This window comes from Eulemur rufifrons, chromosome 6, assembly GCF_041146395.1.
Source record: "Eulemur rufifrons isolate Redbay chromosome 6, OSU_ERuf_1, whole genome shotgun sequence".
Lineage (NCBI taxonomy): Eukaryota > Metazoa > Chordata > Mammalia > Primates > Lemuridae > Eulemur > Eulemur rufifrons.
Genome location: NC_090988.1, coordinates 31,642,580 through 31,661,176, shown reverse-complemented (window position 1 = coordinate 31,661,176; position 18,597 = coordinate 31,642,580). Strand labels below are relative to the sequence as shown.

At 36.8% G+C, this 18,597-nt stretch overlaps 1 protein-coding gene across 1 annotated transcript in view; it reads left to right on the top strand.

Annotated features, from left to right (window-relative positions):
• ARHGAP42 (Rho GTPase activating protein 42) overlaps nt 1–18,597 on the top strand; it is a 266,391-nt gene that overhangs the window by 204,495 nt on the left and 43,299 nt on the right. Inside the window, exons 7-10 of the mRNA XM_069469030.1 lie at nt 713–817; nt 3,681–3,810; nt 15,790–15,890; nt 17,611–17,720. Of these exons, the coding sequence (XP_069325131.1) occupies nt 713–817; nt 3,681–3,810; nt 15,790–15,890; nt 17,611–17,720 (446 nt within the window). The remainder of the gene's footprint in view (nt 1–712; nt 818–3,680; nt 3,811–15,789; nt 15,891–17,610; nt 17,721–18,597) is intronic.

The window sequence follows — 18,597 nt, the reverse complement described above, 5'->3', positions numbered from 1 at the left end:
TCCATGGAGAGCCGGTCTTAGTTTATGGATAAAAACATAAATAAGCACATATGAATTGGGGATTTAAAAGGCTAGGTTCACAGAAATTGTAATTTTCTAAGGAAAATTTTACTCTAAGTCTGATTTGAAAGACCTGTGTTATCTAGTTCGGTGTTTTTGCTCGCTCAACTCTTTCCTCCGTTTTGAGTTCTTGCCACACCTTGCTAGCATGCTGTCTATTCAATATCTAAATCAGTACTGCCACCTTGTGATACTTTTTCTTAATTTCATCTGGCCAAATTCTTATTCTTTCCCTTGAGTACTTATCTGTGTTTTACTGGTTTAGTCTTCCTTCTATTTGCACCTGTTTTATCTCCCTGTTTTGATCAGAAGCTCTTCCAGGCTAGGACCTATGCCACTTTGGTCTTCATCCCCATTAGTGATCTCTTCTAGGTGTTTCTTCAATGCATATGAATAGTTTAGAAGTGAACATGAAAACTGTTCATGATCAGGCTCAAAAATTAGATCACTGTCTACCAAAATGAAAATAAAAGTGCTTTTGTGCTTTCTATTTTATATCTATAAAGCTACTGCCTGCCTTGACAAACAAAGGGATTGAAAATGTATTAGCTTGAGGAATTAGAATGAAATATAATTTCCCCAGTATTTTACATTTGATGATCATCTTTTTTTAAAACAAGTTTTCATGATTTATTTTTTTATCTCTTTGCAGCTTTTGTCATTCCTTCAGGGTTTGTTTACTTTTTACCACGAGGGATATGAACTTGCCCAGGAATTTGCACCATATAAGCAACAGCTGCAGTTCAACTTGCAGAATGTAAGAGTACACCTGTTCTTACTGCCTCTCCTTAGCACATCTGATGATCACAGGGCAACTAAGTTATAGCCAAGTCAAACCTTGGAATCTTTCAAAAACTTCTCTAGGTACAGTAAAACCACAGTTATTTAGAAAAACCACTTCATAAACATATTTAAAAAATTGTTTTCTAGCTGCTAATTGAAAGTGCACCCAAAAAAGCCAAAAAACAACAACAAAAAAAAACCCATTAATCTCATGTTAGAAAAATTTATACAAGCAAATTTTATAAAAGCAAATATTATCCAGGTGTGGACACCTGGAAGTTTGGAAACTTTTGCCTTCATCCAATGTTCTTGTTAATTTACTGGATGATAGAGCATGAATAATAAGTTCTGGAGAAGTAATGTACAGCATGGTGACCGTAGTTAATGATACTGTATTATATACATGAAATTTGTTAAGAGTGTAGTTTGTGTTTTTTTTTTTTTTTTTTTTTTTTTTGAGGCAAAGGGTCTCACTCTGTTGCCCAGGCTAGAGTGTTGTGGCACAATCATAGCTCACTACATCTTCAGTCTCCTGGGCTCAAGCCATCTTCCTGCCTCAGCCTCCTGAGTAGCTAGAACTACAGGTATGTGCCACCAACCCAGCTAATTTTTTTTTTTTTAGTGACAGGGTCTCTCTATGTTGCCCAGGCTGGTCTCAGACTCCTGGCCTCAAGCAATCCTCCTGCCTCAAGAGTGTAGATCTTAAATATTCTCTCACCAAATACACATATACATACACACACACAAATGGTGACTATATGTGATGATTGATATGTCAATTAACTTGACTGTGGTAATCATTCCACAATGTATATCAAAATATCACATTGTACTTCTTAAATATATGCAACTTATATTTGTTAATTACACCTCAATAAACCTGGAAAATAAAATATCGGTGGGATCTTAGACAAGTCTTATTTTTTGAGAGGGTAGCATTTCTATATTTGTGAAATGAAGGAAATTAACACCTAAATGTCATATCTTTCTCTGAAATTGTATATAAAATATGTGATATATATTATTTTCAAATAATAGGTTTGAATGTGGTTTTGTAACTGTTTGAAAGCATGAGAATCATTTCCAAACAGCCTTTCTATCAATATCAGGATTTATTTTGTACATTTGTCTAATCCTTTTAATTTCTGATTGCATAGTTATACAAATTCTGATTTTCAAATGCTGAGCAACATATACATTTATGTATGTACACAAACATATATATGATACGTTAGCCTGCTCATTCTGCATTATCAAACCTGACAAATGATGAGGTTTTTATATAACTGAAACCTTGACTGTCTAGCAATCTATGGCCAAAATGATTTGGAAAACCTTCACTTAATTTTCTATAAAAAGCTTATGTTTCCCTGCTGATCTGATTTTTGCCATTGTGGAGATATCCAGTATATAAAACTATGGAGTTGGAATGTTCCGTAAAAAATACGAGATTTATTCTGCTTGTGTTTTGAGTTTTAGCTTTTATTTAACTTACATTGTTTAGCAGAATTGATTTCACCTTTGATTTATTCCATTTGTTTTTCAACATGGAATATATTGAGGCTTTTTCAGTAAATATTAAAATTATAAAATCCAAAGTATTTTTATGATTTATTTCCATATTACATACATTACGATTCCTGGGATACGGGAACAGGAGAGGGGTAAGGGATTAGAAAAATTTCAGACCCTTATGTTTGAAAGAGACAAATAGCAAAAGTGACAAAATATTCCTAACCTACGTTGAGATTCAGTTCTTTTATTATGAGGCATAAAATCTTAGAGTTAGGTGGTGATGATTACTGTGTTTTCAAAAATCTATTGTTGAGGTAATATGGCCTGAACGCAAAAGCAATATTCAGAGAGAAATTCTTTCTATACCTTAACTCAATGTGATGTACAGTGAATAAACTATTTCTTGTAACAGAAGGAGTTAGAATTTGGAAACCTATTGATTTTTATTAGTTAATTTATACACTGACCTCTTAATACCTATTTTAGTAAACCAAGCTACGTGTGTTTCTTCAAAAAAGCCTTTGGTACAATGGTGAACTGTTTTCTTGATTTGTTCAGGGCCACATATATCAAAAATATGTGAACTTATTTTGTTTTTTCCTTCAAAAGAAATTCAGTCCCTATACATCTGCTTTGTACCTTAGGTATTAGGAAATTCAAATTCTATTTAATGTATCTTACTTTGGTGTTTTTTTTTGTTTGTTTGTTGTTTTGTTTTTTTGAGATAAGGTCTCACTCTGTTTCCTGTGCAGTGGCATCATCAGAGCTCATTGCGACCTCAAACTCCTGGGCCAAGCAATTCTGCTGCATCATTCTCCCCAGTAGCTGAGACTGACTACAGGCGTGTACCACCACGTCTGGCTAATTTTTCTATTTTTTTGTAGAGATAAGGTCTTGCTCTTGCTCAGGCTGGCCTCAAACTCCTGACCTCAAGTGATCCTCCTGCTTCAGCCTCCCAGAGTGCTAGGATTACAGGTGTGAGCCACGGCACCCAGCCCATATTTTTAATTGACATAATTTACCCCCAAGTAATAACATTGGAGTGTGAAAATAGGAAGAAAGTCATGCATGCCCACACACACACACACACACACACACAAATTCTAAGAGAAACATGCAGAAGGTCATTCAGAGAAGTGTTCGCTAAAGCAATTCAAAATCAGACCACAGGACTCAACATCACAGGGTCATGGATGTGGTGAATAGTGCTGAAAGAATCAAGGTTCTCTTTGTGCCATTTGAACTTGTGAAACTTTAGTCTGGAGGTTTCTCAAACCTGGTAGGAAAACACTGAATGAAATTGCTGTTTTTATTCACTTAAGACAAGGAATAATTTTGAAAGCACTCGGCAAGAGGTGGAGCGGCTGATGCAGAGGATGAAATCTGCCAACCAAGACTACAGACCCCCCAGCCAGTGGACGATGGAAGGCTATCTTTACGTCCAGGAGAAACGTGAGTCACGGAGACGTAACTTCATGTCTCTTATGATTTAACATTGTGTTTCCACGAGGTGTGATGTGGTTAGTATTATTTCCTTCAAATAGGAAGACTGAAATTCCTTATAGTTTTATAATATTCAGTGAGCTCTCCCACTACCACCACTAAAATGGGGATGTTTTTCCACATTTGCCATCGGGATGTCTAAGTTGGTATATTGTACTTGGAACTTACAGTCTTCACTGAGGATACAGTAACATGAATTCAGTTTTAGAATTTAATTGTTATACCGAATCTCAATTTAAAGTTTCATGTAAAATTGAAAAGCAAAGCCTTCATCAGGATGAATCATCCTGGCGACTATGACAATAGTTTCCCCCCCGGCCATATAATGTCATTTATTTCTGTGCTCTGTCAGTTTTCAGGAGTAAAATTGGCAATTAGGTATTGTCAAATTGACACTCTTTTACTTCCTGAGGTTAGCAAATAAGTACCAGATCCAATAGAGGACTTTTATAATTGCCTCACACTAAGAAAGTTTTTCTCACAAAAGTTAATAAAAAGCCATTCAAACTCGTATACCTTGCGTTTTATTCTGCATGTTACTTGTCATTAAGTGGAACCAGTTTGACTATTCTGACTAAATGAACTCTGTGTTTCAAACCAGATATGCCCTAAAGCACCATCCTTGTATGGTTTGTGGTGAAGGAACAATTGTTTTTATTTCCAGTCCATCAGGGACGAATGTGAAAGGCTTTTGAGACATTGTACATGCAGCGTGGTTACGAAAATGCGGGCACATTTTATATCCAGGTGACCCTCACTTACGGATAGCAGTACATAAGCAAATTTGCTTTGATCTGACAGGCTCACCGAACACATATTCCGCACAAACTTGCTGGTAGAGGGATGCTGGCTCAGGCAATCTGGGTTCCAGAATTTTCTCTCCTGTAACTATCTACCTTGGCCAGTCTACTGTTTTCAAATCTTAAAATGATGAATCTAATGACCTGCCTAGTTATTGAATAATTAGAGCATAGTAAATAGCTTTCACTCCCTAGTTCGTGAAAACTTACCAGTTTATCGGTTCATTTATAGATTTGACTTAGGACTCTAAGGAAATCTTTGAATATTTATTTCAAGTAATTCTTTCAGATTTGAGAGCCTTGGTGTGAGGGAAAATTTGAGTGGAGCTCACATTTTGTATTAATACAGGATTTGGCCAAATGGAAGAATCTGTTGACATTGAGGGCAGTAAACATCGAGGAGGTGCCATCCTCACACCTACAAATTTTTTCTTTTGTTTCACTTTTATAAATTTTTAATTGTTATAAACACATAATAGCTGTACATATTTGTGGGCACATGTGATGTTTTGATACAAGCATATGATGTGTGATGATCAAATTAGGGTAATTGGGGTATCCGTCACCTCAAACATTTATCAGTTTTTTTGTGTTAGGAACATTCCAGTACTAGTTATTTTGAAATATACAATAAATTATTGTTCATTTTAGTCACTCTATTGTGCTACCAAACACTACATCGTATTCTTTCTATCTAACTGTGTTTTTGTAACCATTAACTGTCCCCTCTGTATACTCCCCGCCCCCCACCCTTCCTAGCTTGTGGAGGCCATCTTTCTACTCTCGATTTCCGTGAGTTCAGTTTGTTTTAGCTCACACATATGATCGAGAACATGTGATATTTGTCATTCTGTGCCTGGCTTATTTCACTTAACATAACGTCCTTCAGTTCCATCCATGTTTTTGTAAATGACAGGATTTCACTTTTTTAAGGTGGAATTATATCCCATTGTATATATGTACCACATTTTCTTTATCCATTCATCCATTGTTGGACAGTTAGATTGGTTCCAAATCTTGGCTGTGGTGAACACTGCTGCAGTAAACATGGGGAGTGCACCAATAGTGCACCAATAGTATACAAGGGAGTCCCCTTTCTCTGCAGCCTCTCCAGCATTTTTTATTACCTGTCTTTGATAAAAGCCATTTTAACTGGGGTGAGATGTTATCTCATTATAGTTTTGATTTGCATTTCTTTCATGATTACTGATGTTGAGCATTTTTTTCACATGCCTATTGGCCATTTGTGTGTCTTCTTTCGAGAAATGCCTAGTCAAACTTTTTGCCCATTTTAAAATCGGATTATATTTTTCTATCGAGTTGTTTGATCTCCTTATGTATTCTGGTTATTAATCCCTTGTCAAATGGGTAGTTTGTAAATATTTTCTCCTATTCTATGGGTTGTCTCTTCACTTTGTTGATTGTTTCCTTTGCTGTATAGAAGCTTTTTAGCTTGATGTGATCTCATATGTCTGCTTTTGCTGTGGCTGCCTGTGCTTTTGGGGTCTTACTCAAAAAATCCTTGCCCCGACCAACGTCCTGGAGTGTTCCCTCAGTGTTTTATCTAGTAGTTTCAGGTCTTAGATTTTAAGTCTTTAATCCATTTTGATCTGATTGTATATGAGGAGAGTTAGGGCTCTAATTCTTTATTCTGCTTATGGTTATCTATTTTTTCCAGCACCATTTATTGCGGAAAGGATTTTTTATTCATTGTGATCTGATGATATTTTATTTTTTGAGTTGTTTCTAGGTTCTACACAGTTACTGAAATCCTTGTGGGTATACAATATTTTATTCTAAACAAAAAAGCTTCAGATTACCTAGCAAAATTACTTTGTACATAATCTGCAGATCTATCATGTTCAGTCACTGCTTGGTAGTGACTCCATCCCTTGGATGGTACTGTGGTTTGCTTATCTATTCTCAAGCTGTTGTACTTTTGTTTCAAATGGTCTATAAGTATAGACCATTTAATAACTTGAGGGTTACATGGGTGAGCTTAGCACAGTGTTTTATGTACTTGCCTGATGTTGATATCTTTTATTGTAAGAGACCTGACTTCTCTAAGGCAAGAGACCCAGAGAAGATCATTTTATGATCTGAAATGATCATAAAGCGTTTATGATACTGACCTTTCCGATGATATTTTTTTTTTATCTCCCTTAATGATACTACCCACTCTTCTAGGCTACACAAGTCAAGGCCATCCTTAGCTCCATTGTGTCTGTGTTTCCTGGGGCCAAATTTGTCTATTCTCTCTCCTTGATATGCTCTGACTCCACATCTTCTCTCTGTCTCCACTGCCTTAACCCAGGCCAGACCCTTGCAGTGGCCTCATTACTGCTCCCTGCTCTGCCTCGAAGCGTGTTCATCCTCTGATCCACCCTGTGCAGAGCTTCCAGCAGATCCTTCTAAAATGTTGATATGCCCTAGCTGTGATGGCCCCTTAGCAGTGCCTTGGACTCTCCCTGTTTTTATTGACACCCTCTTTTGATGTCTTCTTCCTTCCCCACGACAATTTCCATCTTGATTTTCTCTGTATCTGGCTGCATTATTTTCACAGCTATATTGAGGTATAATTGGCATATAATAAATTGCATCTATTTAAGACATACAATTTGATAAGCTTTCCATATGCATGCGGCTGTGAAACCATCAGCATAATGAACGTATTTATCACCTTCAAAAGTTCTCTCTTGCCCCATTATAATCCTTCCGTCCTGTCTTTCCCCACTCACCATCCTCCCCTCTTCCTTTTGCCTAGGGATTTAAAAAGAAAAACGAAGGCTTTATGTGCTTTTGGAATTATTTTTCTATGAGGGGCAAATATTCAAAGCCCCTTCCTACTTGGGATCTTTGAAAGCATTTACAGTAAGAAAATCTAACCAGTTCACCAAGATGTATGGTTGTGCACTTGCTATCACTGAATGAATAAGTTTTATGGGGACAGAAAATGAGATAAAGAATTTGGCTTCGGGGTTTTTATTCTGTAATTGAAGACATAAGACAAACTCATATGATTAGCAGCCAGTGATCAATAGTCAACATCAGAGCTGTAAATTGAGTGATAAATGGAGGTGGATTTGCTGGAGTAGGGGCAGATCACTGTTGTTTGGACACAGAGCTCTACTTTACCTGGGTATGTGGGTTTTATGTTATTTACCTCTAGGCGTGCATTAAATCACACTAATAGACTTCAGTGTAACCAGGACAGAGCTGTGCTGGAATTCTGTGTGGAATTCTATTAACTCTGTGACTTTTGCAAACACTTTCCTGAGCTCATTCTCTTCATTTATAAAAGAGGGATATTTATACCTATGGCAGAATGATGTTGCAAGAATTAGAGACATTGTATGTAAAATGTCTCTATGATCAGTGATAGTAATATTAAAAATACTATTATTATTTTTACCGTGAGCCCTTACTATTCTGTGCAATTTACATTTATCTCATTTAATTTTTAAAACAACTTGAGAATATCATCCCTTTGAAAAGAACAACTCCAATCACATGTCCTATTAAAAAAAGTATCGCCAACTGCAGTTCACGGGCTCAGTTTTCTTATATGTAAAATGCTCTTTATAATGTCTGACTTAAAAGGTTCTGAAATAAAACATTGGCACTTAGTAGGTATTCAGTGAATCTTAATTCCTCTCCCACTCTGCAAACATTCATCTCAGAAACCTTAGATGATTACTTGGTAAGATAATTAAACTTCTTTTATTTTGCAGCTTTAGAACTGTAATAAATTTTTACTTTCCCAGACACTTTTTCGGACATTAGAATTGCTTGTCTAAGAACATCCACCCTGGCTTCGAGCCAGTCAACTTTAAAGAAAGCAGTATGTGTGTGCCGCAAACTTGAGGATTAAATGTAAGAGATTCTGAACTTAAGATGGAGGCAGGAAAAAAATATCTTTGGTTTAAAATGTCATTGGAGCATTGCAAAAGTGTTATTTTAAAATTATAGCTAATATTGCTTCGTAAGTTGCTACCTAAATAGTAAAGTCACTACATACGAGAATTCCTATCCAGCCACTTTCCACTAATCAGCTCTAAGCTTTTTAAATATTTTACATCACATGTAACAGAATGATCAACAAGTATTGTTAAGTATTATAGTGTGAAATGGTCCCCAAATGGAACTGAAGCTAATTGCAATAATCCTTTGTGATTACAAAGGATATGGCTGCACCCCATAATTTTAAAATCTGAAGTGGCTCAAGTATTAAACTTGACAACAAGGGCGCTGTTATTCAAGAAAAAAAAAAATTTAAATGGCTCATGAAACAGTTTTCTCAGGGGGTACTTTTTTAATATTTCAATTTCTTGCTTTGAAACAATATGGTTCTGAAATAAAGCCAGCAATAACGTGTGCATAGTTCTTGCTAGAAAAATTCAGGTATTAGGGAGGATGGGTCCCTGGATGGAGAAGCTATATAGAAAACAAACTCCATTTTTAATCCACTCAGCCAACTGTGACACTCGGGTGCAGGATACTTGGCGTCCCTGTGGGAAAACTGAAGGTCGTCCACCTCGGTCATGGTCTCGTGGAACTCATGGTGCATTCTACTCCCTGGTGAGGCCGCAGCATCCGATTCCTTAAGAATACCGAGGATAACTTGGTGTGCTGTAGGAAAGGATTGCACCGTATTTATGGGGGAAAAGAAAGTGAACATGACACATATACAAGTTTCTTTTAATATAAACAGTGGAAATTACTCTCAATTTAAAGAGTAATTTCAATTTCTTTTTTTCAGATTAGTGGTAAGAGGAAATAACTCTAAGGTCAATAAAGTCTTAGAGCAAGATGAGTGATTCATCCCTTCATTTGTCAAATATTTATTGAGCAACAACTATATGTCTGGCCCTGTTCTAAGGATTAAGAACATCTAGTCAGCTGAACATCATGTTTCTGCTCTCATAGATACTTACAGTCTCACGGTGGTGACACACGATAAACAGGATAAATTAGTAAAATATATCGTATTTTAGACAGTGATAACTGCTAAAAAGAAATGAAAGCAAGAAAGTGATAAGAAGTATCAAGGTGACCTTGTTCAAACCGCTATTATCACTTGCCTGCATCATTGCAGTCGCTCACCAACAAACGGGTCTGTGTACTTCTGCCCTCATTCCCTGGTATCTATTCTTAACAGGTGTAATCCTGGGAGACATAACACACCATGTCTCTCCTCTGAGCAAAGCCCCGCCCACGTGTCTATAGCTCATTTCAAGTAAAAACCAAAGCTTTTCAATGACTTACAAGGCCCTACACAAAGCCTCCCTACCACTAGCCCTCTGAGTGCATCTCCTGGAACTCTTTCTCTCGGGTTTTCTCTTCTGCAGCCCCGTTGGTTTCATTGTTCCTTGAAAGTGCCAGGGACCCTGGAAAAGTAGTATGGAGACACCTCAAAGAACTGAAAGTAGAACTACCATTTGTTTCATTAATCCTATTACTGGGTATTTATCCAAAGGAACAAAAGACATTCTATAAAAAAGACATTTACACTTAAATGTTTATAGCAGCACAATTTACAATTGCAAAGATGTGGAAAACAACCAAAGTGCCCATCAATACATGAGTGGATTAATAAAATGTGGTATATGTATACCATGGAGTACTATTCAGCCATACCAAAAAAAAAGTGAACCAATAATACCTCTTATGTTAACCTGAATGGAACTGGAGACCATTCTTTCTAAGTGAAGTATTTTGAGAATGGAAAAACAAACACCACATGTACTCACCATGAGATTGGAACTAACTGATCAACACTTAAAACGTGCACATGTGGAAATAACATTCATTGGAAATCAAGCATGTGAGAGTGGGGAAGAGGGGCTGAGTAAACTCACACCTACTGGGTACAATGCACACTACCTGGGGGATGGGCACACTTATAACTTTGACTCAAACGGTACAAAAGCAATTTATGTAACCAAACCTTTGAACCCCCATTATATTCTGAAATTAAAAAAAAAAATGCCAGGGACAGGTTTTCCTGAACTCCTTGCTGTTGCTGCACCCTCTGCCTAGAATGCTTTTCTGCTAGACATTCTCATGACCTGCTCTCGTATTGCTTTCAGGTCTTTGTGCAAAGTTCACCTTCTCAATGATGTTTTCCTTGACCATTTTATTTTAAAATGCACCATGCATTCTGGGGGTGGTGTTAGCACTTCTTAAATCCCTGGAGTGCATGCTCCCTGGAGCAGGGATTGCTATTTTGGCAACATCCCTGGTGCCCAGAACAGTACTCTACAAAAAACAGTTGCTCCTTTAATGTTTGCTAAACTAATGAGCTGTGGTCCCTTTCTTCTCTTGTCACTCCCTCTTTATTGCCTTTAATTGGCTTCCAATTATTAAATACTTTGAAGTTTCTTTTTTTTATTATTTCAAAATATTACAAGGGTACAAATATTTTCGGTTACCTGGATCGCTCTTGTTATGCTTGAGTCAGGGTTATAAGTGTGCCCATCACCCAGATAGGATTCATTGTACCTGTTAGGTAGGTTTTTGCCTATTCCTCATTCCCCCTTGCCCTCCTCCCCTCTTCCCCCTGCTTGATTTCCGCTGAGTTTTACTTCCCATTGCGCACATGTGTGCTCATTGGTTAGTGCCAGTTTAATAGCGAGTACATGTGGTTGTTTTTCCATCCTCGTGATACTTCACTTAGGATAATGGTCTCCATCTCCATCCAAATTGTTGCAAAAGGCCTTAATTCATCCTTCCTTATGGCTGAGTAGTATTCTTTAGCATACATATACCACATTTTGTTAATCCATTCTTGAATTGATGGGTACTTGGTTGATTCCACAGTCTTTGCAGTTGTGAATTGTGCTGCAATAAACATTTGAATGCAGGTGTCTTTGATAAAATGACTTCTTTTCCTTTAGGTAAATACCCAATAGTGGGATTGCTAGATCAAATGGTAGGCCCACCTACTTTTAGTTCTTTGAGGAATCTCCATAGTATTTTCCATAGAGGTTGTACTAATTTCCAGTCCCACCAACAGTGTGTAAGCATTCCTTTCTCTCTGCATCCCCACCAGCATTTATTGTTTTTGGACTTTTTAATAAAAGCCATTCTAACTGGGGTAAGGTGATACCTCATTGTGGTTTTAATTACATTTCCCTGATGATTAGTGATGTTGAGCATTTTTCCATGTGTTTATTGGCCACTTGTATTCTTTTGAAAAGCTTCTGTTCATGTCTTTTGCCCACTTTTTAATGATTTTTTTTTCCTGCTGATTTGCTTGAGTTTTTTGTAGATTCTGATTATTAGCCCTTTATCGGCTGTGTAGCTTGTGAATATTTTCTCCCATTCTATAGATTGTCTATTTGCTCTGTTGATTATTTCCTTGGCTGTACAGAAGTTTTTAATTTAATCAGGTCCCATTTATTTATTTTTGTTGTTGCTGTGATTGCCATTTGGGTCTTCTTCATAAATTCTTTGCCTAGGCCAATATCTAGAAGAATTTTTCCAACATTTCATTCTAGCATTTATATGGTTTCATGCCTTACATTTAAGTTTTTTATCTACCTCAAATTAATTTTTGTGAGTAGTGAGAGATATAGATCCTGTTTCATTCTTCTTCTTTTTTTCCCCCTGCATGTGGCTATCCAGTATTTCCAGCACCATTTTTTGAATAGGGCTTCTTTTCTCCAGTGGATATTGCTATTTGTTTTGTTAAAGATCAGTTAGCTGTATGTGGATGGTTTTATATATGGATTCTCTGTTCTGTTCCATTGGTCCATGTCTCTATTTTTGTGCCAATACCATGCTGTTTTGGTTACTGTCGCCTTGTAAGATAGTCTGAAGTCTGGTAATATAATGCCTTCAGATTTGTTCTTTTTGCTTAAGATTGCTTTGGTTATTCTGGCTCTTTTCTGGTTCCAAATGAAGCATAGAATTATTTATTCTAGATCTTTGAAATCTGATGTTGGTATTTTGATGGTGATTGCATTGAATCTATAAATCACTGTGGATGGTATGGACATTTTAACAATGTTGATTCTACCAATCTTGGTGATTGTGGTGAGGAGTGCTTGGAATATCTCTTTCATGATGGTTGAATTGTCAGGTTTACTAATGGATTGAAAGTAAGCTATAAGAGAAAGAAAAGAGTCAAAGCAAATTCCAAGGGACATCCACTAAACAACTAAAAAGGTGGATTTTTCATTTATAAAGATGGGAAATACTGTGGGGAATCAGACTTTTGTTTTGCATTTGTCAATTTTTTTTTTTAGTTTATTGAAGTATAATTAATATACAAAGAAAATCCATACATTATTTAATGTATATTTCTTGATAAGTTTGGGCATAGGCCTGTACCCCTGGTACCACCTTGAAATGTCATTTAGATATTTAAGTGTAGATATCAAACACACAGGTAGATGTATGAATCTGGTATTTAGGAGAGAGTTCAGGGCTGGAGGTAGAAGAATGAGCCATCTTCCAAGTATAGATGGTCTTGGAAGCCATAGCACTGGAAGAAGTCACCAGGAGGGTGAATGTGGAGGGTCAGCAGCATTTCAAAGACTGATAGCTGGTTCAGTCCCGTGAGAAGGGATCCCAGAGATGAAGAGAAATAAGCAAAGGAGATGGAGAAGGAGCAGCCTGGCAGAAAAGACAAGATTTATGGTGGACTGGAGGCCAAGTGAAGAGTTTCAGGAAAGAGAGAGTTAATAGTGAGTTGACGTCCCACCTTGAGTTAGTAGAGATTAATGGTAGAGCTCAATCTACTAATCTAACTTCAGACATGGAGCAATATTGGAGTAGGGCCACCAACCCCAGCTTGCCTCAATCACAGACTTGGTGAATCACTAGAATGTTTTCTATTAATTTGGCATAACAGAGAAAGGGTCCACATTCTGGAAGTGAGAGAGAATGGCAGCATTGTCAGGGATGGCGGATATTTAGGGCATAGTAGGTTTCTCCCTCTCTTTCTCTCTTTTAACTTATAATAGTCATTCTGCAATGACAGAGGCTACTTTCCAGAGGTTTGTGAGCCAAGATGTCTCAGAAGCATACCGACAGGATAAAAAGGCCCTGGCGAATCTTTATCATATGACCATGTATGTTAAATAATATGAGAAATTCCTCCGAAACAGAAAAGGAAAAAGCTAGAGTGAGAGAGAGAGAGAGTTAAAAGTCTGAGCTTCATGCATCATTAATGAACAAGAAGGAAAAGAGAAATCCCTCTCTCTCCAGTATGGAGAAATGGAGCAAGGAACTCTTATCATACAACTCTCTGTGCTTCATAAAATATGAATAACTTTTGGTAACCAGTCAAAATGAGAGAAAATATGCAAAACACACAGGTACTCTTGTACACAGATAGGATGAGATAGGAGAAACCAGAGCTTCGAGGTTGATTTGCTGAGGATGAGAAGGTAAGCTATTATACATACACACATGCATACATACATACATATGGGTATAAGTGAAGTATCCCAAGAATGGAAAAATAAGCACCACATGTACTCACCATCAAATTGGTTTCACTGATCATCACCTAAGAGCACATCAAGGATAACATTAATCTGGTGTCGGGCAGATGTTGGGGGAGGGGGGGATGGGTGTGTACATACATCAGTGCGATGCGCACTGTCTAGGGGATGGACACGTTTGAAGCTCTGACTCGGGGAGGTGGAGGGGCAAGGGCAATATATGTAACCTAAACTTTTGTACCCCCACAATATGCTAAAATAATAATAATAAAAAGTTGTAAATGCCATTGAATGGCACAAAAGATGGAGTTAGCTAAATAAAACAAAAAAGTAAATAAGACGCTGGGTATAGGCAGCAAATGTCAAACACATTTTCTACGCGGACTATGTTTGTACCTTCACATGCTACTTTTTGCTCCTAAGGAATAAAATGACCTTTTATCAACTATTTTTGTGTTGAATATCCATGAATTTTGGCACCATGAGTATTCAGAAAAACACTGTACTAACCTTTCCCTTGATTAAAAAAGTCCTTTCATTTTTAAAAATAGAAAAATCAGTTGTTTAAATATTTAAACACCTCCAGATAATTTACCATTTCAAAATATTCCAAAGCACATTAAAAGCATCCAGGATACAAAAGGGTTGACAAAATAATTCTTTGTGCTTACAGTGAATCATTAAAGTAGGTACTTTAAGGACTTCTATTTCATTATACTTCGTAAGGCCTATTTAAATAAGATACACACACACACACACACATACATATATACACACACACACATATATATAATCTGTAGCAGGTAGATTTGAAAGTGGATATGATGGTACAAATAATTTTGTCAAACATAGCATAAATAAAATGGTTAGGTAAAAAAAAGAAGTATCAAGGTGAGGGTGTTTAGATGTTAGATATCTCCCTAGGAAAGGTTGTATTATGAAGGTGACATTTAGGAAAGGCATGAAGGAGGTGACAGTGCAAGTCATTCAGATATCTGAAGGAAAAGTAGTCAGTCCAGGCTTGGGGGCACAGCAAGTGCAAATTGCCTGGGATCTGAAGGCATTCAGTGTGTTCGAGGACCAGCAAGGGGCCAGCCAGTGTAGCTGGAGCAGAGTGTACAAGGTGGAAAGCAGCGAGATGCAAGATGAGAAAAAGAATGAGGAGCTAACTCCTGTGGGGCCTTGTGGATAATAGGCATTTTGGGTTTTATCTGGAGTAAGGTGGGAAGCCACTAGACGGTTTTGAACAAAGGAGTAAAATGGCTAAATTTTTAGTAGCATATGTTGGACAGTTTTGAGAGTAGAGAATATGGGTAGAAATAAGGAGACCATATTTAATAACCTGCACTATTATTTATCATTCTTCCTGCCTACCTGTATGGAGTGCCAGAATACCACTTTTGCAGATAAGATGACTGAAGTTCAGATCTAAAGTAACTCCTGCGTTTACAGAGTCAGTGTCAGAACTGCAAGTAAAGCCAAGTTGTTTGATCCCAAGACACTTCGCTATTTCACGGTCCCTCCGTGTACTGGCTTCTCACTCACAGTAAATGTCATAAACTAGCATAGTATGTAGACACACTCAATTGTGTATAATATAGCATTTGAAAATGTGCAAACTTTGATATAAATCATTTATTAACAAAATCTGAAATGTTTTTGTTTCCTGACATTAGGACCACTTGGTTTTACGTGGATTAAACATTACTGTACATATGATAAGGGAAGTAAAACATTTACAATGAGTGTTTCGGAAATGAAATCCAGTGGGAAAATGGTGAGTTAGTTTTGTTTTTTTTCTTTAAAATTAAGCTTGTTATTTAAATAATGGAATTAAAGCAAAAAAATCACATGTGCTTGTTTTTCTAGTAACATGTATACATTTTTAAAAATTAAAAAGTCAACATGTGTTCTTTCATTGTAACGACTTAAAAAAGAGTGGCCAGGGTTTTCCTTTAACTTGCTCATGAAATATTTCTGAGCAGTTGAGTTAAATGTAGGGTCCTCCAATAGATTACTGCGGTGTCATCTCACATCCTTGTCAGGAGAGTTGTTTGTGCTGTCGGTTGGCTAGCAGCCCAGGAAGGGACTGTCAGTGGCTGGACCAGGCTCAGGGATTCTCTATCTTCCCCCCAGGTGGCCTCTGTGGGAGGCTCCGTTCTTCCCTGCATGGCTTTTCCTCTCCTGCATTGTGTTTACCAAAATGCTAGCGAGCAAGTTTTCTTAGAGGAAGCCAATCAATGCTCATTTACCCCAAAAGTAAATTGGTCACTGAATGTCCCTCATGACCAGTGAACAATATAGAACATGGTGTACTTTATTTGAGGAAATGCAGAGAGCTTTATTGCATGTGGCATATAATCTTTTTGTGACTTAAGATATAAATATGGCAAATGATTGAACTTGTGAATTAGGTAATTAGGCCATGGTCTAAGAATCCTAGAGTGGGGAGTTATCCTAAAGATAATTTAGTTCAGCCCTATTTTAACAGATTAGGAAATAAGGTTTGTAGAAAGTAAGTGCCTCACCCAGCTAATTTGTGGTATAGATCATGGCAGAGGTAAATGTTGATCCTAACTTAGACACATACTCAAATATATCAACTGAAACTTATTGTGCTTGGGCATTCATCAGAGTCTAATAATTCATAATGAAAGACATAAAATAAAGGAGAACATACCAAAGAAAAAGAAACCTTAGATTGCTGCCATCATGGGAAGTTATTAAGTGCCACGATCACACCTAGTTATTACTTTCTTTAATAGATATTACCAGAAATTCAATTTATGTGATAGTTAATAATGTAAATGCACCAAGCCAAAGTTCTATTAATAAATCTGTGACATTTGCAACTGAAGGTAGAATTTGCCAGACATTGGGTAAGCTTTCCTATTAAAATAGATTGACATCTCGGTTATAGAAGAAAATTCCTATGAATTTGGCATATATTGGATACTGTACAAAGAATTTTAGTTACAGTACCAGAGTAGCAGTTGGGTACCAGCAAAGCAATCATATGACATGTATGATAGGAATAGCATTATGGCATGTACTGGAACTTCATTATTTTAGTAGCTCTGTTAGAGCTAGCTGTCATTTAATACTATAAGCTGCTAATAGGAAGATGTACACAAGCTACTAATCTCTTAGCAATCTAGGGAATTTTGATTAAGAGCACCAGTGTTGCTGTCCTAAGGGGAGTGTGCATTATAATATAATTTAATATTATAAGTAAATGTGTTGAAAGGTACTAGACAAAGCATGTCACAGGATTCTTTGAAATAAGACATATATATATACCATGAATTAATAAATGGTTTGCTATATTATAATTGTATAGCTAATGTTAGAAATAAAAAAAAAGACAAAGTGTGATTATGACCTTTGTACATAACCTATACTCTAACATTTTAATTGTGGCACCTTTAGATCATGTGTTGAATATATTTCATTCAGCTTGTCAGCATGCTAATAATGGGGTACTCTTCTTGTTTCAGAATGGCCTTGTTACTAGCTCACCAGAAATGTTTAAATTAAAATCTTGCATCCGACGAAAGACAGATTCAATTGACAAACGATTCTGCTTTGACATAGAAGTAGTTGAAAGGTTTGAGCTTTTCTTTTCACATTATATATTTTTAATAAGTTAAACTATTTCTAGTTTTTTCTGTGTTTAGATATAAGCATGAAATAGCATGCGAGTGTGTATTTTTCAGTCTTTTAAAAACAGTTATATGTGTTTATTTCATTATTTCACATATGTATTCAACAAATATTTATTGCATAATACTTTCACAAAAGCAAATCAGATAAAAAAAAACGCTAGCAAAAAGTAGCATTACTCAAAAATGAATCTGGAAAATCGGTGTAAATGATCATATTAGGGGAGAGTGCATATAGTGGCGTTGAGGTTCTCATCACAATGAAATGATCTAATGGCATTTTTCGTGGCTCCAGGGCCAGCCTTTTTGTGGGCTTTTGAAACCTGGTGGACTTGCTTCCAAGCAATAAGTAGACACAGGAGGGAATACTGTAAGCTTCTTTCAGCCAACTAAGTTTAATGCCTCTAGGAGGCCCTTTGTGTGCAAAGCACTGTTCTGGGCATTCTTAGCCCAGGATGTTGAGAGAGAGATAAATGTCATGCATCCACGTTTATAATCCAGTGGAATTATTTAGCTCTACTCCTCTGTTGTATCAATACAAGTAGAATAGAAAGAAAATAAGAGACATTATGCTTGTTGCTTTCTGTTCTGTGATCTATGATCTATTTTTCTTCTCTGCATTACTACCACACTATTCTAAATACTCTAGCTTATTGTGTTTGTGTGTGTGTGTGTGTGTGTGTACGTGTGTGTATATATACTGTATACACTATGACATACTATAGATACTCATCTACTATAGCTTGTAGCTAAAGGCATACCTTGTAGATATCAAAGATTAGGTTCCAGACCACTGTAATAACATAAGTCACATGAATTTTT